Below are 23,837 nucleotides of genomic sequence, written 5' to 3' on the forward strand. Positions count from 1 at the left end.
TATATTTTCTTACAGCCTATTTTAGATTATATTGTAGATTCATATTCTACGACATTGCTTTACTGTTCTCCACAGCACGTTTTAAACCAAATTTGAGGTTATGGCGCCATCTGGTGGTGGACTTCAGACCGTAAATATTTGGCTCGATAGCTGTGAAAAGGAAACGGATCAATTCACCTCTGAAAGTTGTTGTTACTTAAGGAAAACAGAAACGTTTCAAAAAGACATTTGGACGATACATTTGGAAAAAAGCTGTTGTTTATCCATGAGTCAATTCATGATTTGACTAAATCAAATCAAGTCAATGATTGGACAATCACAGTCACAAGTTACATCACTCAATTGATTATAGATCTTCACCACCTGACAACAACCACTGTATCTGAGGAGGAACACAGTCTACTTTGATGTTCCCTCAGTTCTACGCAACGACCTGCAGGATCTCCAGAGTGTGTGCACCAGCGTGTTCCGCCGACAGCTTGTTACGAGCGGTCCCGACCGCCCTTGCAGTCCCCGCCCCCTCACACATCCCGTGTTCTGATTGGCCGCTCTGCTGGTGACCGAACTCAAAGCCGATCCTCAGCTCCCCCAGGCGGGACAGCGGCAGGAGGTCGGGGGTCCACTCAATGAGGAACGGCGTGGCCTCCTTCGGGTCCTCCGCCCAGGTTCCTGGTGGAGGGGACATGAACACTCCTTACAGCAGCAGCAGCTCAGAGTGGTCCTCCATGCTGCTCCTCTGACCACAGGGCGCTCTTCATCACCGTGACAACAGCTGGTTAAATATTAGTCATTCATATTCTGTCTCAAGACCTAATCTCCCTCATCCACATCAAGGTTGCCCTTCCTTTTTTATTAAAATGCAGTGCTTAGAATTGAGTCTTTCAGTGGAACGGATTTGGCCGAAATGGAGTATAATGGAGTATAATAAGTGATATACTAAGTGAGTTTAAATTGTGTAGAACCGTCTGAAATTAGAATTGTTGTGTGTCCGTAAATTGAGAATGATCCCTTTGAATAAATACACAGTTGGTAAATGTGCACCCTCCCTGCTAGATGCAACTAAATCCTACCCACACCTCCTCATAGTGAATTAAGTAAGTCGTTAACGATCGATCTAATGAAATATCGACATAACAGACATAACGTAACGTTCATAAGCCATGTAAAGGGCAGACAGATCAGAGGTGTGGGCGGTTCTCACCAACTTTGAGGAAGGTGCGCAGTTCCAGCGGCCGTATGACCTGGGGTTTGTCCGTCCGGTAACCCATGGCAACCGCCTCCGATTCACAGGGCGGGTCGGGGCATCGGAACGGAGAGTAGGAGCCGTCGATGTTCCTCACAAAGCTCTGGGTCAGCTCCAGAGGCAGCTGGTCCACAGACAAACAGACAGTAGCGACCCAATGTTTATAACCAAGATGGAGTGATACATCATAGTGATGTATCATAATGTTCTGATTTAATCATTTGATGCAAAATTTGTCCATTTGAGGTTTATAGGTTTTAACTCAAAATAGGAAATTCTGTTCAGCACTGTAGCTTTTCCAGTTGATAATATCTCAATCCCATATTATGACTGTAGGGCTTGTAACTCAACAATACAGTGTAAAATAATCTTTGTGATAAATGTCAATTTAAATACATTGATTATAAAAGTTTACAATGGACAATCTTCCAGTGTTAATGGTAATAAATAGAGGTTTGACATATCTGTATTGATTTTATTAAAACCCCTGTAGAGAAAGTACGACTGTTCACCTCTGGGGTGTCGAAGATCTGTTTGACCTGCAGGAGGCTGGTGATGTGCCACGAGTACTTGGAGTAGGAGCCCAGGGGCAGCTCAGTCCTCACAACGGCTAGGAAACAGAATAGATTCATATCCAAAAAGAATGACAATGCTCTCAAGACCTTCAGTCATACCACCAAAAGGTTTCTGTAGGCAATTTCGAAAGCTCTAATGAGTTAAGAGATGCCACAGCCATCCATCAGTTCTTGGTGAGTGAAATGAGCTGGGAGAGAATCTTACCTGGTCGACTGCACCTGCCTCTAACGAGACCACTTATATTTTAGACCACAATTTCTGGCCAAGCAGGGCATCTCTTATCTGATTGGTTCTGGGAATACATCTTGCCTGTCAATCACACTGCTCAAGGGTGGAGAAACCCAGGCAGGGAGCAGAGAGGGAGGGGACGTCTTTTTTGTGTTTACTTTAGAAAGCCTGCTCCCTTCTGCGCTCTCTCTCTACCACTCTCAAACCTTACCGCCAGCACCTTGAAGGATTCAGCATGATCATCAGGTATCATTTGAACGATTGTTGCCTTCCTCCCACTGGGCCCCAACACGTTCAAATACAATGGGGGGATGCAAGTGTACTAAAAATACAAGTGGCTCGCTGCCTAATCACGACTTCATGCAGTCGTCCTGTGCTGGTCTGTGATTGGGTTCCCGTGGCGGCGGCCCCACCTGTGGTTGCGTTGGGCAGCCTCCTCTTCTTGGAGCCCAAGGAGAGGCGGTGCTGCAGGGCCTGGAAGAACTCCTGGGGGATGTGGTAGACCAGGGGCTCCGGCCTCCCTGGGGGGGGGGGGGGGGGGGAACCACATGGGGGCTTTAGAGTTAGAGCTAATGTCCTGTCCGACCGCTCTCTAGTGAAACAAGGGCTCCTATAGGTTGTTGGCCGTTGACGACCAACATGAGGTGGAGGGCAGGAACTGAAGTATTCCGTGGATATCATTTTAGAAAAATGTTTTCTGGTCGATGATGGTGGTGGTGTGTTCAGGCCTAATGGCTGAAAGATACGATGCCATCTTGCACGGCTAATAACACTAGTGTTTTCTTTGATTAAAGATTATGGTTTATGGTTTTAATCTGTGAGCACAATGGGCTTAGTGTTGCAACCTGAATGCCCACCTCACGGTGGGCATTCAGCTCACCATCAGACTGGTAGTGCATGAGTTATGAAGTGAGCTCACCATCAGTCTGGTAGTGCATGAGTTATGAAGTGAGCTCACCATCAGACTGGTAGTGCATGAGTTATGAAGTGAGTAGAGCTCACCATCAGACTGGTAGTGCATGAGTTATGAAGTGAGTAGAGCTCACCATCAGACTGGTAATGCATGAGTTATGAAGTGAGTAGGGCTCACCATCAGACTGGTAGTGCATGAGTTATGAAGTGAGTAGAGCTCACCATCAGACTGGTAGTGCATGAGTTATGAAGTGAGTAGGGCTCACCATCAGACTGGTAGTGCATGAGTTATGAAGTGAGTAGAGCTCACCATCAGACTGGTAGTGCATGAGTTATGAAGTGAGTAGGGCTCACCATCAGACTGGTAGTGCATGAGTTATGAAGTGAGTAGGGCTCACCATCAGACTGGTAGTGCATGAGTTATGAAGTGAGTAGGGCTCACCATCAGACTGGTAGTGCATGAGTTATGAAGTGAGTAGAGCTCACCATCAGACTGGTAGTGCATGAGTTATGAAGTGAGTAGGGCTCACCATCAGACTGGTAGTGCATGAGTTATGAAGTGAGTAGGGCTCACCATCAGACTGGTAGTGCATGAGTTATGAAGTGAGTAGAGCTCACCATCAGACTGGTAGTGCATGAGTTATGAAGTGAGTAGGGCTCACCATCAGACTGGTAGTGCATGAGTTATGAAGTGAGTAGGGCTCACCATCAGACTGGTAGTGCATGAGTTATGAAGTGAGTAGGGCTCACCATCAGACTGGTAGTGCATGGTCTGGTGGATCCTCTCAGTCACACCGGCCAGCCACTGATGGAAGCCCATTGCAACGATGTTCTCATCCACCACCTGGGAACTGCCTGGACACACACACACACACACACACACACACACACACACACACACACACACACACACACACACACACACACACACACACACACACACACACACACACACACACACACACACACACACACACACACACACACACACACACACACACACATCAATAGTGCGACAGAATGCACTCACCCATGGACCCTAAACTTGATGCATGATACAGAGTTGAAAAGGAACAGACAATATTGAAGTTAACAGGCCCTATTTTACCCCAAGGTGGAGGGTAGGTCTGCCATTACAAGCCATTTCTAAATCGATCCATCTGCGGCATCACAAGAGGGAGTTCCATGATGGACACATCCTCCAAGTCCTCTGACGGGTGCAGTGGTAGGATGCAGCAGATACAGCCTTCAGAGGTCACAAATAGACATATCTGTGGCGAATCAACCTCACACCCTGAGGTAAAACAGGGGGGGGAGACGTGTGAAGGTGTTAGACAGCGACAGAGCAGGGGAAGGGGAGGGAGCAGGGCGCAGAGAGGTGGCGCACCTGTGCTTTTGTGGCCACTGGCGCACTGTATTTTCCTCTGAACAGGTTTCCTCTGGGAGACGGGGGCGGGCCCCGCACTCCCAGCCCCCGCAGGAGGGACCGCCGAGAGGGCTAGCAGAAGAAGAGTACGGTCCATGAGCAGTTGAAAAGGAAAAGGTTAGAGATACAGACGAGATAAGGGACAGAGGGGGGAACAGGGAATCAGACGGGAGAGTAACGGTAGAGAGACATTAAGTCAGTGCCAGCACAGGACCACTGATACGAGGTTCAGGATGGAGAAGGGTCTGCTCTAACCGAGAGGGTCATCCGGGCGGAGTCGCTTCCGTTTATGGAGAGAGCTGATTGGCTCGTGTTGTTGCAGTGACAGTTTCCCTGCCGCACAATGACTTCTGCTGGTCAATCTCCTTGACTCACCTATAACTGAACACACACACACACACACACACACACACACACACACACACACACACACACACACACACACGTCAAATCAATTCATTTGAGAGGAACAATAAGGCGCAGCCAGACCAACCGGGGTGTGGGTACCTTTTGGGGTGTAATTGATGAACGCATGATAATCGGAGGCCAGCTGTTCGTCACTGGCGAGGGCGCACACACAGGCGTAGAAGTGGAGACAGGGCTCCGGACCCCCTGCTGAGCCCAGCTGGGCCTGAGAGGATGCCCCCTTGCCTTTCCTGGCGCTGACCTGACAGCTACAGTGAAAAGCCTCCTCCTGCTGCGGCACATGTCCGTCTCTGCTCCTCCCCGCCGTGCTAGAGCCGATCGTCAGGTGCAGCAGGCCCAGCGGGTGGTTGGGGTCCGAGTGGCACTTCACCACCAGTCTGTCGGCCGACACTCGCTGCACCAGCGGCCCCGGGGTCTCGGTGGCCAGCCTCCAGAGCTCGTCCCGCACCTCAACGGGCACCGGCAGCCCCTCCAGCACGGTGCTCTTCAGGGACAGGGGGCTGGCCAGGCTCTGGCACTCCATGGCCTGCTTGACGTGGACGCACACGTTGTTATTGTCCGAGGAATCCGGCCCCCCCGGAGACCCGTCGTCGCCCATCAACTGCCCCGACGGGATAGCGTTTGACCTCTGAGCTTGCTGCCGGCAGGAGGGCAGGAAGCAGCGGCCGAGGTTGATCCTGGTGAGTAGGGTGGCACCCTCGCTGGTGGCTATGGCGGTGTCGGTGGGGACCAGCTCAACGAAGCCCAGCTGCACAGGCGCTGAACTCCGCCCCTTTTGACACACAGAGAACACCTGTACCCCTCCTCCAGCCTCCTCCTCGGTTTCCTCTCCCGAAACAGTGTCCCGCTCTCCGGCATCAAGGACCACCTTCACCACCTCCAGCACTATCTTCTTGTGTCCGCTCCTCTCACCTGTGGATCCATCCCTCAGGGTAACCCCGCACGCCTTGTTCTTGCAGCTGAGCCCACGGGTGCCGTTATAGACACCGCATTGGGGGCATTTGCGAATTCCCCGGAGTGTGGCCTTTCCCAGGTTTGAGAGGAAGGCCGGGGTGGAGGGGGTGCTGTGGCCGCCCTTCCTGCCGTCCCTGGGTCGGGCCGCTGGGCTGGGCTCGATGGGCTGGGAGGCGGAGGAGGGATGTACTCTGGCGGGCGAGGAGGTGACTTTCAGTTCCGGATCCATTTGTACCTGCTGATCCTTTAGTAACATAGGAGGGTCTGTTAACGCAACTCAAAAACTAGAGAATACAAAGGTTTCTAGGGTTAAGATGCAGTTACATATGGGTCATTGCAGAATGTTGAATAGAAGCAAACTATTATAACTGTGAACTGTTACCTGTACTTTCATATGTTGCATTACGGTGCAAGTGATTGCTGTGTTCGTGGTAAATATATCGGATAAAACTTTCTACGTCGTCCTTGTCAGGGGGCAGGTTGGATCATCATCATTGGAGATTCAACCAGATGCGGGGAGCTCCTGTATGGTCCAATTCAGTGATCGGCTCTCGACCGGCGCCATTCCTCCTTACATTCCCACGGCTGCACTGCGCCTGTAACGACGATGGTGATTGGCTAGCGAGATGATCACGTGACCAAGGGGCGGTCTTATATTACTGCTCTTTAATTCACGTCGTCGCAGATATTCAATAGAATAATGTTCATCTTATAATCTAATATAATATAATGTTGATTGAAACTCGTTTAATCCGTCCGTCCGGAAAGTATTAGATATTACATATTCACAGGATGTGGTTAAATATATATATATATTTTAAACAAAATTAGGTCACAAATAGAACCATTAATGTTTGTAGTACTAGTGGTCCTGCACTGTTAAATAATGAGATGAACTTTCATGTTTTAAGCATCGATATTTTAATGGAACAAAGCAGAACCTATGTGGTACTGATATGGTTTCTGTTGTCAAAGGAAGAAATCTGAAATAATTCTCAGGCACTGCATTGTTTTTTGATGATTATATATAAAAAAAGAAAATAAATCGATCTTCAAATTACATCTAAAACAAAATGGGGGCTCAATGCACACAAAATGTAATCCTTTTCATTAATACGGGTCATGAAAGTGCACTTCAATACATAAAATAACCAAAGCAATGTAATTTTCCATTGGGGACACTTGGCACTGTATCTAATGCCACCCTGCCCCCTGCCCTAAATGTACAACAAATGTGGACAAAACATCTCCTGGTGACATTTATACAATCTCACATTAAACACAAACTGCATTAACATCAACCCTTTCGTCAAAGAGTAGGCAAGCTTTCTTGAAACATTTGTCAAAATGTCGATCCAGCTTCAGTAGAACCGAAAGACTGAGTCACGTTTGTGTTAAATAACAGCGATATTTAGAGAAAGGTGAAAGGAATGCAAAAGGATTAGGGTAGATCCTGAATTTGCAACAGCTAATTGTCCTGTAAAAGTAAGCAAGAGTCATATAATTTGTGCAACGTTTTGTCTGCCTTTTAACGTAAGAACCACGGCAGAAGTCCCTGCAAGTCATTTGAAAATCGAATAAGAAAAATAGGACTTTCATTTCATCCATCTTTCCTGAACAAAAATATCTTGTTTCATGTCATTCCATTGTAGCATTGCTTATATTTATTCTTAAATTTGACAAAACACGAAATTGTCGAACCTAATATGTGAAATCCAACCTGACAAACAGAAGTAACTCCTAATATCTTTATCAGTAACAAAATAAAAACGCTGTAGACCTTTCTTGGGTCCAACATGAGCGGGCATTTTTCTTGTTAATAGAATTTCAACACACACACACACACACACACACACACACACACACACACACACACACACACACACACACACACACACACACACACACACACACACACACACACACACACACACACACACACACACACACACACACACCTTTCATCCACCTAAAATGTACAGACTTGTGTAAGTGTATGAGCTGGCCTACGCCCCTTCCCCCCCCTCCCCATTATAGATTAATAATCACGTGTGCTGTAATGATGGAGCACACGTACAACCCCGCCCCTCTTTGTCCTCAGTATTGCATCTTCAGGTAGCATCCAGGTGATGGCGGCCACGCTCTCTGGGCCGCCCATCAGTGTGGGTGGTAGCCGGCCGTGCTCATGCCCGTCTGATTGGCTAAAACCGCTCCGTTCATTCCTTGTCCCGGTTCGCCCATGCCGGCGTCACTCACAGCGCCCACGCCAGTCCAGCCAGCGCCTGCGTGCAGACCGCTATGGAGCAACACACACACACACACACACACACACACAGGAAGACCACGAAGACAAGGTTATAGACCATTATTTATATTGTAAATGGACTGCATTTATATAGCACTACACTGACCAGTGGCCCCTCAAAGAGCTTTACAATATTGCCTAACCCAGTCATAAAAACAGTTAATTTCTTTTTTATCATCATCATTATTGTGATTAGGATTAAATGAATACATCAAATAAAAAAGCGTTGGTTTTGCAGTTCTTGTTTTAAATTGATGTGCTACTACTGTAGCCTCCTAATCCCCCATCTCCCTAATTAAGTCTCATCACAGCTGCAGCCAGGGAGCCAAAGTCATGAAGAGGAGTCAACAGAAAACATGGATGCACTTATTGTATGTTGCATTTCCTTTGAATTAAAAATAGTACTTGGCATCTTATCCTAGCCATTGTTGTTTTATACAGGGATAAAACAGGTTAACCTAATAATTGTGATGATGATAAAGTGTTTGGCACTTGATTCTATGAACATCATTACTGTTCCAACAGCGATATATTGGTTATCTTTTTTCGGACAAATTTACTTATGGTAAGTTGCTTTGAATAAAAGCGTCTGCTAAATACCCTCAATGTAACAGAACCATCAGGAAGCAGCACAGCTCACCTGTAGCCCTGCTGGTTCCAGGGCTGTCCGTAGACCCCGTAGGAGGGCATCTGCCAGCCGCTGGCAACGTACTGGCCCACCTGCTGGCCCACCTGCTGGGTGTTGCCGTACCACTGGCCCCACTGGCCCCCAACCCCGCCGTACTGCTGCACTGGGAAGCCCACCTTGTTCTTCTGAGGGAACACAGTGGACAATCACACAAGGGCCAATCACACAGATGCCCGAGGACCGGCCCCACTCCTCTGAAGGAACACGGTGCTCTAAAATGTCAAGATTCATTAGTGATTTCAATGTTATTAAAAACGCATCCTCCAACTGATATCATCCAGGAACACTAAATGCTGGCCCACTTGTACTGCTCTTTGTTTACAAGTCACACAGCCTGTCAGAGTGGATACGATTTGTCATCACGTTGGTTACGAGTCTGAACACCGCCCATTAACTGCGAGGAGCTCAGTCTCAAACATAAAGACGCATCAAATTGGATTTTCATTCCGTGCCAGTTCTATTTTTAGCCATATATACGCGAGCATAATGGGCTTAGTACAGAGCCCGTATGCACAAATAATTATCTCTTGTCCAGTGTTTCCCCTATATATGCACCTGAAATATGAACACCGCTGTTGAATTTCTTTTTTTTGACAAGAGGCGAGGAGAGCTTCAGCTTATCTCTTTAAATTACGAATGTTATATTATTTTGCGCTACCCAAAATAATAGAACATTCCGTGCGCTACGGACGCTTCATATCAAGGTCAATTCACACACCTGAGTATAGCATATCAACAGAGAGGAGAGCTACGTCTTCTCTTTAGAAACAAATGCTATTTTGCGCTACGGACGCTTCACATCCAGGTCAATTCACGCTGTGAGTAAAGCATATAAAGGAGGGGAACTTCCGGAAAGTTGGAAATTAATTGGCAGATTCAGAGTTTGCGGTTCAATAGATCATCAGTGAAACATCGTTGCGACACAATTGAGTGTAGTAACCCAGAGTAACATTGTTTTCATACAAACGAGCCGTCTTTAGCGAACGGTGAATTGCATTGGCTTATATGAGCTGTCGGCTTTCAGCCTGAGCTTAGGGACCATCTGCAAAGTGCAAAACTGAAAACGACAACAATGGTAAAATTTCAATAGCGTCACCATTATTGACTCTAGAGCCCCAAAACTCGTTCCATAGAGGTATGGCCTCTCTATGGTCCTACTACAACCTTTAGTTTTGAAAAATATATCTCTTCTTATTTTTTAGGATTTTTTATTTAGCAACAATTTCAATAGCGCCGCCATTATTGACATTAGGTCTCCTAAACGTTTTCCAAATAGGCATGTGCTCTTTATGGTCTTACTGCAACCTTAAGTTTTGAGAAATATATCTCTACTCATTTTTAAGGATTTTTTTTTTAGCAAAAATATCAATTTACATTTTTTTTAGCAATAATTTCAGTAGTGTCACCATTATTGACTCTAGAGCCCCAAAACTTGTTCCATAGAGGCATGGCCTCTTTATGGTCCTACTACAACCTTTGTGATGGGGAGAGGGGAGGGAGTGGGAAGATACATGGGTCTGAGGCACAGACCTTTTCGATTGTTGTAGCATTCATGTTATGTGATTTTACTAGTATTAGAGCTGTAGCGACGCGTCGATGATGTTGACGCGTCGACGTCAAAAATTCGTCGGCGTCAAATTTCTCCGTCGGCGATTTTCGACGGAGAAATGGACGAAAGTCACAATAAAGGAAAATGTCCGCGCACAAAATCATCAAAGGTATATAGAAATACTTAGTAGTTAAGTCCTAAACGGAAAGGTGTTGTGATTTGCACTCTTTGCCAAATGGAGTTGGCATATCACAAGAGCACGACAGCAATGTTGGAGCATCTCAAACGAGAAAGTATCTCGTGCGCACGAGAAAGTATCTCGTGCGCACGAGAAAGTATCTCGTGCGCACGAGAAAGTATCTCGTGCGCACGAGAAAGTATCTCATGAGCATGGGGAAATATCGTGCGCATATCACTGGCAGTGTGTGTGTGTGTGTGTGTGTGTGTGTGTGTGTGTGTGTGTGTGTGTGTGTGTGTGTGTGTGTGTGTGTGTGTGTGTGTGTGTGTGTGTGTGTGTGTGTGCGAGGAGAGCGAGCGATAGCGTGCGTGTCAGTCTAGTGAAGTCATGAACGAGTCCGGTTGTGTGTAAGAATAAAGTACCCAGCCTGTCAAGAATCGGTGGCCGCTTCATTCCATCATATTTCGAGGGAACGTATCACCTGTGCTCCTCGGCCTGGGAGCCGACAGCAGGAAAGATGTAACTAACCATCTCGTAGTTAGGCGGAGCGCAAGAGAGTATACGCACACATTTTTTTCATGTCCCTTTACGGGTTCCGTATTAAATAAAGTATATTATTAAGATTTTTTTGGTATTTATTTGATTATTTTATTAATCGAGCAACAGAAAAATAGATAATCGTCCAATTAGTCATTCGATTAGTCGACTAATCGATAAAATAATCGCCCGATTAATCGTTTAATAAATAATCGTTTACCCCCAGCCTTAATAGGTATATATAAAATATATACTGTATAGGTATATAAAATAAAAAACATTTCACCTCCGCTGCTGCAACTCCATCCTAGGGGAAACACTGTTGTCTCACTGCCCAACATAATTTTGGGACAAGCAAATCGATAAGGATGTGTATTTTTTCTGAATGCTCCCATCTCATAGTCGGCCTAATGAGTTGGGGTTCAGCGATGGAGGAGGATGTGGGGGGGTACACTGCACCTGCTGCATGGGGCTGCTCATCATGTCGGGGGTCTCCTTTCCCCAGTAGCACTTGACCACGTAGCCCTCCACGGACGTGCCGTTCACAGACACTATGGCGTGGGCCGCCTCTTCGTGGGAGTTGAACCTAGGAGATCATACAAATAGCGCGTCAGAAGACACCCTAGAATTTAAGGTCTGTGTTCAATATGATGCCTGGTGATGGAGACCGGTTTGGAGCACTGCTGGGGGTTAAAGTGCGGCTGGACGGCGGTTCCGGTGTGAGTGCTCCCAGTGGAAAAAGGACTAAACTTTCAGTCAAGGCACACTTTTATGAACATTTGGGGGTATCCTACTTCAAATGATCATAAAATAGAAAAGACGGTTTGTATAGCATGCAAAGTTACCATGAAATTGCACCACATCACAAGCACTACTAAGATAATGTGAAAAAAACGATTCTTTATGATGAATCAAAAGAAAAGCACAACCAACTTCCCTTATCTAAATACCGGTCATTATAGTATGTAGAGTTTATTGATATAGTTTGCCTGTTTAAACATTGAAAAAAAGAAATACCCAAAAAACTAAGAAATCCAACTATCCATTTCCATTTGAAGTTTTCCTACCGTACGAAGGAGTAGCCTTTGTCTGGGAAAACCCGGATCTCCATGATCTGACCAAAGGGCCCGAAGGTCTGTTTCATGGTGTCCTCTGAAAACAGTGAGAGTGCTGCTGTTAGAAGCAGTACGCCACTGGAGGCCGTGGTTCACAGTGAGCGTAGAGCTGCTGAGCTTGGTTCCTACCTGTGAGGCCGGTGGTCACCCCTCCACAGTACACGGTGCAGTTACTCAGACTGGACTGGTTCACCACCTCTTCGAACGAGAGGTGCTTGGTGTTGGCTGCGTTTCAACAACATCAAGCACAAAACACAGCCATGTCAAAAAGCTGAAGGAGCCATATGCATTCACTGTGGCAGACACATCACCGGGTTTCTGGAGGTCCATGCTCAGTCTATACACTCTATACAGCAATGAAATGTTATGCTCAAGATTCAACTCCATTTCAGATCCACGTCCATGTTCATGTGATGAAACAATCGTTATTAATAAATTGTCTGTAATGCAATGAGCTCTCTTATAGTCTCATATCTTATGGATCATAGGACCCATCAACCTGAAGATATAGAAGACGTCCGCAAACTCACATTCGTGGCTGGCCTTGGGAGCAGCAGGCTTCCTGGTGGCCCAGTTGGTCCTGATCTGCCTCCCGCCGAGCCACTGGCCTCCCATCTGCTGTATGGCGTTCTCCGCGTCCTGAACACACAATCATGGAAAAGGCAGCATGCCAACAACCAATGGAGTCAACTGGATAAAGTAGCATCAAGTGTGTTGTGTTAAGGTTATACAACCTATAATGTATCCTATGCAATAAATATAATATCCATTACAATCGAGATAGTATCATACACAAAGTATTTGTTGCACTTTAGACAACAACACTGAAAGCAACAAGATCCACCGCAAAATATGCCAAACTTAAAATAGTGTATATTTAATTGGATCCTTAGACACATACCCATTTATTGAAGAAAGAGACAAAGCCATAGCCTTTGGAGTTGCCTGTATTCATATCTTTGACCACTCTGGCATCACTGCGCAAATACAGACACACAGAAACAGGTATAAAGGGCATGAAAATATCTGTTCAATAAACCTGACAGTTTTGGAGAAAAATAACACATTGAGATTCCCAGGAGCCGGGTGAGGGAGGTATTATCAGAGGCAGACCTCATGTCTTTCACAAAATACATCTCCCCTTGAACAACTTTAACAAAGAATTTACCCCAAAACAGAATAGCTTAATTAAAAAATATATATATAATTTATATTATTATAAAATAGTATAGGAAAATTATTTTGGCCAATCCATGAAAAATGGAAAGCGAGACAATTTAAGTCAGGGCGATCTCTTGATGATCAATATTGCATATACTCACGATATTCTGCCAAACGGAGCAAATGCTGCTCGTATGTCGTCTGTGGTGATTTCAGGGCTTAGATCTCCAACAAACACATGGAAGTGATCTAAGACACGGGGGAAATTAGATCAGATTGCAACGTAGATGGTTTAAAAATTGCAGCGATTAAAGTAATATTTCAGCTTGCTCAAAGCGTTTGATGACCCAGACATATCTGTAGTCGGCGCTGACTGATAGTGATTTTAATAACCTTTTCAATAAAGTAAAATTCTATAACTGATATTGTCTACCAATACAATATGCTGGTCAGTACCCCTTTCTTTGTCAAGAATCTTACCATAGACCAGGGATGGGCAACTTTCATGATAAAGAGGGACACAATTCTTCATCATCACCATCAGAGGGCCATGTGACTGTGCACTTCAACTAGACGTAAACTGAGAGAAGCTACACATTTTTGAATTTGTTGGATATGATTTCCTGTATCCTGGTGCATTTTGGGGATGGCCACTACCTACAAAATCCTCCAGATTCATAACCTATGTGTGGTATGTTGATTGAACCCACATACATTAATTTCATGTTTTCCATGCTCAAACAGCCACATGATTGGTTAGTATTTTGATCAGTGCAAAGGGTTCACATACATCATTCAATGATGTCACAAAACTGAAAAACATTGGCCCAACATTAAGTGCAACAACTCAATGAACTCAAACCCAACAAGCATGATATTCATTTCAGAGTAGTTGTAGTGGCGAATTAAGTGGAAATCTTTCATGACTGATATCGCTTCTAAGCAAACTAGACACATGGGTTTGACTTTGAATTCTATGATCAGATAATCTGCTTTTCTTCCATCTTAACCAAGTTTTCTGTAACTCGATTCTTTTTTTTTTATATAAAAATTACGTGCGGGCCTGAGTGAGGATACGGGCCGTATGCGGCCCGCGGGCCGCCAGTTGCACATCCCTGCTATAGACCCTCCCAAAGCCCCTTCCCCTCACACCTCCCTGCCAGCCTGCCGTTGATTAGACAGAACTCGGATACGTGTCGTTGACTCGGAAAGTATCCCTCCTATTAACTGGAAGGGGCTCAACCTTACACATTGCAACCTGAGCAAGAAAGTACTTTGATTAACCACTTTTTTTTTAAATATTAATTTCTTCCTAATGTACCATATGTTTGGTTAAACTACTACTACTACATTCATGTATGACCTGGACAAAAACCATCCCTTTGCACTCACTGCTTGTGTCTTTCTTCTGGTTACTCGGGGTGGTCGCCCAGTTCACCTTGACCTCCTGCAGAGGAATAGAAGGAGTGCATAGGAGGGAGAGAGGCGTCTAGTGAGACTGTGTTCCACATGTCTGCTGAGAGGGGCTTTTCCTAAACCAATTTGACATGTCAGAGCTTCATTTATAAAGGATAGGTGGTATGCATGTAAACCCTAGGGTTAGATTTGTTGTGTAATACACCTATTCTTATTGGCATATTTCATGTATTCATTTTAATTTAGGCTTGTCCGTTTGGAACTTTAACTCAAACAAAAAACTGGATCTTATATAGAGAGGGAAATTATGAACTTTGGCTCATAGCTATGAAGATGTGGGGCTCACTGTGAGAACTTGAGGAAATTCTAGCAAGTAAGGTCCAAATAACAAGGGACTTACAAACAAGTGAAATTTACGAACTTGTAATACTCCTCAAATGGTCCTTCAATACCTGTTGAGGATAAAATATTTTCAACTGAATGGGTCTTAATTGAGGTTGATCTTATTTGGATTCTATATCCAAATAACTTCTATAACAATGGCGGGAAGAGTAACATTAAAATAAAATTTAGAAACTCAACCTTAGAGAAAGATGAAAGGTAATGTAATCACAACAATAATAGTAAAAAGCATGCATGCTAAATTAATATACAAATGAATATTCCTACACATCAAAGGAGAGCCTGCAGTTAAAGTCAATGTCACTACAAGGTTATAATCTCTTAAAACAACCAAATTGTAAATTTTCTTATGTTTATTATGTTACTAAAATAAGGTTCCCATATGAGATCTAATATTATTTGATGCACTCTAACCCTGCTATCAAAATTTAAACCGTTTACATTGTAACAGTTTACAAAAACAAACAATGTCTTAATTGGTCAATTACATTATGTCTCCAATACATAAAACAATATTAATCTTCTGAAAGTATTAGCCTAGGAAAAGCAGGGTTTATGAATGTAATAAATAAAATAAAAATACCAATTGACCCTAATGAATGATCATCCCTCCTGGCTTATTCTATTACGGTTTTTTTTAAGGATATGAAAGTCCTTTGAACACTTGTGAAAATAATACTTGTTAAACATATTCCATTTGTGACTAAAGCAAGAAATAAACTAAAAATGTGCACAGGCTGAGCTACAAATGATAGAAATGGGATGATTTTACTAAATCCCATCGATGAGTTCGACACCACAAAACAAACCAGAATATGATGGTTCTTTTTTATCTGGACGGAACTGCAACTGTACAAGATTGACTCGTTTAAAAATACGTTGTCGTATAAAACCACCGACTTCCATTTTCCATGGAACGGCAATTCCGTGAATTGAATGTAAATTCGTGATCACCCATCCCATCATTTATCATAATTGCATGGAGGTGATATTTGTTCGGATGGTGCTTCACGTTAGTGTTGAGGGAGAAATCCGGTGAAAAATGGATGTAGGATATGTTTTGTCTGATGATATGTTTGTTATGAACGAGTTGGAATGTTCATTTGGGAGCAAAAAAGTGCATATATACGCATTCTAGGTAGATTGACGAACACAGAGCTTGTGTCATCCGTCAACAACACGCAAGCTCTGTGTTCACCAATCTGCTTATCGAGTCCTAAAAACTGATGGTATCGTGTGTATAAAATGTCCTTTTTAATAAAGCCTTGTTGTATAGGTTAAGACCCTTATTATACTACCAAAGAAGTGTCGGGCTACTACTAGTTTTGTAAGTGGTTTAAAATAGCGATTTACTTTTTACCATGAGACATGCCCCTATCGTTGCAAGTATATTAGCGTTTTGGTAGAATTGGCTAAAAACAGCCAACTTAAGAATGCGTCTATATGAGCTTTTTGCTCCCAAACAAACATTCCAACTCGTTATCCTACTACACATATCCCAGATCCATTTTACATTGGATTTCTCCTTTGAGACGGTGTTGTCAGCTGGAATATCTCAGGTGATTATGTAGTGGTCTTCCTCTCCGACCCCCTGACTGCTCCCCCCCTCCCTACTCACCCAGTAGAATCAATCGCTTACCTTCCCCATGATTTTCCGCCCGTTCATGGCCGTGAGTGCGGCAATGGCGTGTTTATGCTCATAGAACTCCACAAAGCAGTATGGGTCATTCCCCGCCATCTGCAAAGGAAAGAATTTTTTGGGAAATTCGATGTTGGGGTTTTCATGTTTGCACTTCTTTCAACAGCTCGTCATGTCCAGTTTATTTGCATGGCCCATGGTCACATTTGGTCTGAGAGTTCTTCAGAGGTCCATATTATACAAACAACCCATTACAATACTTTGGCATTGAACAGCCAGTGTAGGTATACATAGCGCTCTAAATGGAGCGGCTACTGTATGCATGCCCTGGTCTCCCACGTGAAACAGCCATGCCCAGGGCATCGGCATTGTCTGCTCAGCCGAGGCAACCACTGCAGGCCAGTTCATCTCATCAAATCTTTAACTTTACATCAAGGCGGATGGACTGCATTCTGTCTTTTCAGGATACTTTATAGTAGTCTTGTTAGTCTTGACATAATCTTCACATTATAAAGATCACCAGATGTCAGTTTTAGCCGAATACACTCAGATTAGAGGAGAGAGACCCAAGATATACCTACAGCAGCTTTTAAAACACAGAAGTATAATTTGGCTTTCAGAGGGGCAAGAAATAGTCCCCCCCGAAAGAAAACGTCGGGAAATGAAACGGTGAGCGAACAAAGCACAAAGGAGGAATCCTGTCTTCCAGTAATTACTACTAGGGAAATTGGTGCCAAATGGGCAGACATAATTGTAATAGTTACATTACTGCTGTATTGAAGCAAATAAAAATGATGGTCGGAGCATAAGCAAGCTCCAATATAACCGGTGCAGTTGTTTACAATCTCCAGAACATTCATAGACTTCCCTTTGAGATTCTAAATAAGGGTTATAACTATGAATAGTCTAATTGCGATCTGGTCGATGTGGATACAGAATAAAACCAATCTACGAATCCCACTCATGTCAACCCAGTTCAATTATATTCTCCAACATTGCTGGCACCCATCACCAAATATCGTAACAAACCCTGTGTTATTTTTTTAGATCAGCCCGGCTACATAGATCACATAAGCGGAGTATAGAGTAAGAACAGCAGGACGGGACCCAAATGAGTAATTATTTTCTACGATACAACAAAGTGTAGATGGCTTACATCTGCTATCATTTTACAGCTCTTGCAGGGTCCGATCTGTCCGAAGACCTCCACGATCAGGGCCTCCGTCACGTCCCTGCACAGGTTCCCCACATACCTGGACAGAGACACAAACACACAACACATGGATGAGTGGACGATCTAGGTTACACAGGGGAGTCACGGTGCATCATATAGGCTGAGGAGCCCGTTCCGCTCACGTTAACATTAACATTACGTCCGCGTCACTCCTACTACAAACATTACACAACATCAGGCCAAACACAACCTTCTCATCCAAACAACCACAGCGACCATCTGTCCTGGTACGGGTGCTCTCACGGACTGTATATGTCCATTGCAAACCCAAACCACGTTAATGTTAACAGTACCAGGGCACATCCTAGTACTAGCCATGTTAACAATCACACTCACAAGGTCTTGGGCTGCTCGTCGTCCATCTTCTCTCACTCACTGGAAACCACGAAACCGACTGAACCCCGGGTACAAGTCCACGACCGTCGTGGATCAACGCGCTGCGGGTTTCAGAGGGTTATATCGGGGTGTAAATGTGATTTAGTCGACCCTGTTAGCTCCAGAATGAACAAAGCATGCAGTAAAGATGGCGGGGAGCGGAGCGGCTAGCGCATGCGCACTATGGTCCAGCCTGTGATCCGGAGATAGGTGCGCACGCACCTAGTGGATCAGAATCACCTTTATTACATCTTACTGTAGTCCTATTGTATCTTAAGTGCACAAAAGTAAAATTCTTAGGCTTGGTTCCTTGAATTTTCCCTTGGGGATTTATAAAGTATCTACCATCATCTTCATAAACAGCCACATAGCAACAACAATACAAGATAAGTACAAATAAAAATATGTAACAAGTAAAAATAAGTTGCAGTATAGATCCCAATAATAAATAGTAAGACTAAAGTAAAGTCAGTTATAACAAGAGAAACGAAGAAAATGGTAATAATTAATAAGTAATGTGGTGTTGTAAAGTGTAAATGTAAAGTGTTCCAGCGGCAGTGGGGCCAGCCACGGTTGATTCTAGTGCAGAAATACTGTGCAAATTACAGGAGAAAAATATTAATTTGAATAGTCTGTTGTCGTGTGCTGGTTTGGGGGTAGCGGATTCCTCCAACTGACCTATTGGTTCTCCTGCTGGGCAGTGTGTCTCCCCAAATGTTAATGTTTTATTGCAGCGATGCGTCAACTAGACACCAATACCCATTGACATCCATGTATAGTCAACATATGATCTATGGATATTACATTGTATACCATTATAGGACTTTCTGTATTCAATGTTGACGTATCCTGACTCTTCCCCACAAGCTAAATAACAAACAATCCCTCAAGTATCGTGTCACAACCTATTTGACCACAATACAATATAAGTGAGTGGTTTTGCTTTATTCTCTATGTGACAGGTGCATCACTGCAGTTAGAAATGAACGAGGGTGTGATTGACTTACTCTGGACAAAATGTTTTTCCAAAACTTTGAGGTAAGCATAAAAGGGTTGTGTGGATAAATAAATTAATGTGACTCAGCTGTAAACTAATTCCAGGCCGCTTCTATAGCCGCCAGTATATACTGAAAGCCAGTAAACACCAGCCGCGTTATTGTTTACTAGTGTAAAATAGTTATTGCCATTACATAAGATCCAGAAACAAGTCCAATAAGGGTTTTGAAGAGAGCACAAAACACAAAGGTGTAAGAATGCTTTTTGTCCATTAAAATTTTGTTTTACTGTTATTGAAAAGGGACCTGGGTTGAGGTTAAAATACACACATTAAAGTGGCGAGGAATACGGACACACACTTCAACTGTACAGAGCTGTCTTGTTGCCATATGGAAATAACTTTATATATATCAAACGGTTTGTCGTAATAAAATACCAGGAAGAGCAAAGAGCAACATCAGAACCAAAGTATTTACGATTATACTTAGGTATGTTTTGATGCAATGTTCATCAAAATGTTTTAAAGAATATATAAAACCCATAAATGTCTTCATTTTCTTACACAGTGCAGTTATCCCAATCAGACAGTATAGGGAACAAACCGTTTTGACTTGAAAACTGAGCACTTCAAATGTAGAAACACATTGCACTAAAATTGTCCAGCACCTTCCAATGAGAGGCCTTTCCGTCCAAACGATGTAACACAAACCTGATGAATGCTATGTTGTATAATTTGTAGATAGCTCCAATGTCACCAGTTTTTTATTTATATTGCGTGTCCACTGGTATGGCGTCTGATAGCCAAATCCAAACTCAGTTTCTCCCCAAAGTCCCTGATAAAACCAGACCGCTGCCTGGAGCCACTGGTCAAATGTTTTGGTCAGTCACCAGTTTCTCCATCCTCTTGATCTTGCGTTTGTTCTTGGGCATGGGCCTGTCGTACAGCCCGTTCCTCAGCAGATGCTCCTTGCTGTGGTGGACCTGAGCGCCATGCTGGAGCTGGAAGGTGCAGAGAGCGTTCAGGGGCCTTAACAGCACCTGGATGGAGTGGAAGAAAAAAGGTGGGGCCACAGTTAACCCCAGCCACCAGACATGACTAATAGATTAAATCAGGTGAATTGCTTGGCAGTAGATTTTTCCCCTTTTGCAATCAAAAATACATCATTCTGGGGTAAAATTTTGGACCTGACAGGTGTATGCAACTTCTAGTATGCATTAGTGTACTCTGATTTAGCTGTATATTTGAGGTCATTTTCTGAAAACAAATCTTTAAACTATGTTTGTCCTACATATACAATAGAAATGTATAGAAATGCATTGACGCGTTCACCTCTCGGATGCTCTCCTTCCGTTCCAGCGTGGACAGCGTGAGGGCGGCACACTCCAGGGTGGAAAGACAGATGTTGGTGGGCTGAGTGCGGATCACATACTGACTGGACAGAGTGCTGCTGAGCTGGACCTGCTCTGATCAAAACCACATCGGCAAGCATCAGTCATCCATAGGTTGTGTGGTGATGTACTACACATTTTATACTGAACTATTTCAAGTGGGCAGTGATGTACCGTTTATATTGAACTGTTGAAAGTGTGTAGTGATGTACAGTTTATAGTGAACAGTTTAAAGTGTGTTGTGAAGTACTGTACAGTTTATAGTGAACTATTTAGCCACAGATGATCCAAAAAGGCCCAGGTGGAGGTGAGGCTTCTGGCTCAAGGACACCTACAGTGAGGAATCGTACAAACCTGTTTGGGCAGGTGGAGCAGGTCGTTCCTCAGGAAGAGATCCTTGGCCTGGCTCCAGGTGCCGTCTATTAAGATCACATTGTAGCCTAGGCTCCTTGCCTCTGGGTCAGACGGCAGCAGTTCCTCCAGGTTCTGGGCTCCAGGGCCCGGGTACATGATCAGGGTCCTGGGGTCTCGGCACACTGCTGCCAGGTCAGGGTACCTGAGAGGTACACAATAAAGGCAAGTCAACGATGCAGTAGGTACAATTGTGTATCGTTTTCTTTATTTGTATTTATTATTATTAATTATATACAATTGTTTGTTGCTGCCATTCAGGAACTTCAAGGGCACGCTACAAATCCTGTTTACAGTAAAAAGTGAAGCTATTAAACAGTTAACAAATCATGATACATGATATTTTGGATTGGTTTGCGTTACCTCTCTTCACTGAATCTCCTGCCAACTATGACGTTGCATTTCCCTGAAGGCAGGCAAGCAGCGAGGAGGGGCACTGTGCGCAGGACTCTGCTCTCCTGAAAATAATACAACTAGATGATCACAGTGCAGGAGCTATATAGTGAGAAGGCTCATTGTTTATATTAATACTGAATTGGTTGTATTTCCGTTCATGCATTTTTTGTTCAGATAATAACATTAACATGTAGCAGATGAAGATGTGAGTTCTGTTGAGAACAATCAAAGGAAATAATCAAAACACTGGTGTACCGAAGACCTATAGGATATAGTCTAAATTTTATTTACTGCATGCATCATTCTCAATTGTCAACAAATGATTGTTTAAATTTCCCTAAACATTGACCCACATACCTCTGCTGGATGCTGTACTATATACAAGCATGTAGACACCTCCAGAGGATGCACAGGCAGAAAGGGGCAGAGGCAGACCTTCTGAGGGCGGCTGCAGAGGGAGAAGAGGGAAAGGAAGAATAGAGATGATGTAGACCCACAACCAGCAAGTCTCCAATAGAGTTTGAACTTTCTTATCATAAATGAACCTCCTCAATGTGGGAAAACGAAAGGGAAACCAGACATGATCCATCAGGTGAAGCTAATCCTCATCATAACATACCCGCATCGTAGACACGTGGGGCGTCTCTCACACACCTCTACAGGGAGGGCAGCAAGACCACCGAATACGTCCATTTCTGCGTCCTCTGGCGAACTTTCCTCACAGAAGTCGGAATGGTTTTCATCATCACAGAAGGCAGGAGACCGACGGTCCTCAGAAGGAATACAGTCCTCCATTGCAAACGCCTGAATCTCACGCATGCGCCTAGGACGTGAAACGCCTACCTCTACGCCGTCAGAGTGGGTAGTGGGTGAGTTGCAATGAACGCGGTGCTGCCACCTGCCGTCGTGGTGGAGAAGCGTGAAAGGAACCTACTAGTTTGGCAGAGGGTTGGTTGATTTTAAAACATTAAAAACATTAACAATGGTTACTTTTACTGACGGTCTATTCGCCATATATTTAGCCCAAGAACACCCAATTTAACTGGCCTTTAGTTGCTAGTGCCAGAACGATTTTTTAGAGAATGTTCAATTCAAGAACTCAAATGAAATAGTTTGGAGAAAGCGAAATATAAAAGATTTGTAATTTAACAGTGTTTGATCTTCATATTGAGGCTTTTGTTTTTGTTCAGACCACAGTTTAGTTAGAGAGTGTGTCTGACTAAGGAGGAAACACGGTCTATTAATAACTGGGAAACTGGATAATATCACGTTTACAGCGTCACACTGGGGTTCATATGTCATCAGCAGGACAGTCAAAGGCTTCTGGTTTTAATACTTATGATCACATTAGTTACTCGCTTCAACTTCTCTTTAATTCTTGAAGCAGAACCCTGAATCGCTTAAACTTCGACTTGTTGAACTGCTGTTACAATCCCCAATGCAGGAATTTATGTTACTATGACCAATACAGGACTTATTGTTACAATGCCCAATACAGGACCTTATGTTACACTGCCCAATAAAGGATAAATATTACACTGCCCAATACAGGACCTGATGTTACAATGCCCAATAATGGACTTCATGTTACAATGCCAAATACAGGACTTTATTTTGAAGGATATTGTTGAAATGGCCTCAATGGTTATGCAAGATATTGTACTTATATACTTATATACTTTATTATAATGATAATGACATTAAAGTAAAAATAGTAAAATTCTGAAAAATATACCCAAATGAACACTCTGTTCTTTTTAAATTGCATACAAATGTGACATTTACCTTGTGTCAGCAACTATAGTTGTAGAATAAATTGCTATACAGTATATGATGTACAGATTATGTAAGATTCTATTCAATTAATGATGAACAAGATATACAGACCAAGTTGAAGTTGTAATGTCTAAGATTGAACCCCTCCAAATGAGTAAGCGGGAGAAACTCAATAACACTGTGTTCGGTCCACTCTTACTAGTGCAAGCTGGCATAGCTCGGCTGGCTGATGGGGGCATGAGTTGTCAACAAAGAGTATGGCGCGGGTGGCCAGCATTTTTTTATTGCATAATATATCAGCAAATATATCAGAATTTATTTGATTGATAACATTAATGAAATCACTATTGATCATTGTTGTCTATAAATATGTCCCGGTTATGTTCAAATGTTACATATTGCAACCTTAAACGTCTGATCTATCGTTGCCCATAGATCCACTACAGTATAACACACTGTCCTTTTTCCTTAGCAGGCTCAGGCACTAATGTAGGGGGATACATTC

General features: G+C 43.7%; 3 protein-coding genes across 6 annotated transcripts in view; all 3 read right to left on the reverse strand.

The window, feature by feature from the left end:
* Positions 1–240: 240 nt before the first annotated feature.
* Positions 241–6,371, reverse strand: c4h2orf42 (chromosome 4 C2orf42 homolog). 2 transcript variants are annotated; one of them, XM_060050540.1, is made up of 9 exons: positions 6,148–6,371; positions 4,893–6,009; positions 4,641–4,766; positions 4,347–4,457; positions 3,710–3,814; positions 2,461–2,568; positions 1,756–1,853; positions 1,202–1,367; positions 241–669 (listed from the first exon to the last, which is right to left on the reverse strand). In XM_060050540.1, exons 1-9 carry the CDS (start codon positions 6,166–6,168, stop codon positions 422–424), a joined length of 2,100 nt encoding a protein of 699 aa, XP_059906523.1. In that variant the 5' UTR covers positions 6,169–6,371; the 3' UTR covers positions 241–421. The 2 variants fall into 2 exon arrangements, with proteins under 2 accessions (XP_059906523.1, XP_059906524.1); XM_060050541.1 differs by lacking the exon at positions 4,347–4,457.
* Positions 6,372–6,671: 300 nt separating this feature from the next.
* LOC132456227 (cytotoxic granule associated RNA binding protein TIA1-like) lies at positions 6,672–18,575 on the reverse strand. Of its 3 annotated transcripts, none has more exons than XM_060050542.1 (12): positions 18,326–18,575; positions 17,912–18,008; positions 16,756–16,854; positions 14,691–14,745; positions 13,460–13,547; positions 13,039–13,114; positions 12,668–12,776; positions 12,267–12,362; positions 12,090–12,174; positions 11,482–11,608; positions 8,711–8,883; positions 6,672–8,061 (listed from the first exon to the last, which is right to left on the reverse strand). In XM_060050542.1, exons 1-12 carry the CDS (start codon positions 18,349–18,351, stop codon positions 7,923–7,925), a joined length of 1,170 nt encoding a protein of 389 aa, XP_059906525.1. In that variant the 5' UTR covers positions 18,352–18,575; the 3' UTR covers positions 6,672–7,922. The 3 variants fall into 3 exon arrangements, with proteins under 3 accessions (XP_059906525.1, XP_059906526.1, XP_059906527.1); XM_060050543.1 differs by having other exon boundaries at positions 8,711–8,880; positions 18,326–18,563; XM_060050544.1 differs by lacking the exons at positions 17,912–18,008; positions 18,326–18,575 and adding an exon at positions 15,115–15,166.
* A 715-nt stretch (positions 18,576–19,290) lies between these two features.
* LOC132454877 (cardiomyopathy-associated protein 5-like) overlaps positions 19,291–23,837 on the reverse strand; it is a 7,447-nt gene continuing 2,900 nt past the window's right edge. The window contains exons 2-8 of the mRNA XM_060048424.1: positions 23,777–23,837; positions 22,176–22,454; positions 21,914–22,004; positions 21,524–21,618; positions 21,104–21,305; positions 20,691–20,819; positions 19,291–20,398 (exon numbers count right to left, since the gene is read on the reverse strand). The exon at positions 23,777–23,837 is cut by the window's right edge and continues 2,159 nt beyond it. Of these exons, the coding sequence (XP_059904407.1) occupies positions 20,228–20,398; positions 20,691–20,819; positions 21,104–21,305; positions 21,524–21,618; positions 21,914–22,004; positions 22,176–22,454; positions 23,777–23,837 (1,028 nt within the window). The 3' untranslated portion in view covers positions 19,291–20,227. The remainder of the gene's footprint in view (positions 20,399–20,690; positions 20,820–21,103; positions 21,306–21,523; positions 21,619–21,913; positions 22,005–22,175; positions 22,455–23,776) is intronic.

Source organism: Gadus macrocephalus, chromosome 4 (genome assembly GCF_031168955.1).
Source record: "Gadus macrocephalus chromosome 4, ASM3116895v1".
Classification (NCBI taxonomy): Eukaryota; Metazoa; Chordata; class Actinopteri; order Gadiformes; family Gadidae; genus Gadus; species Gadus macrocephalus.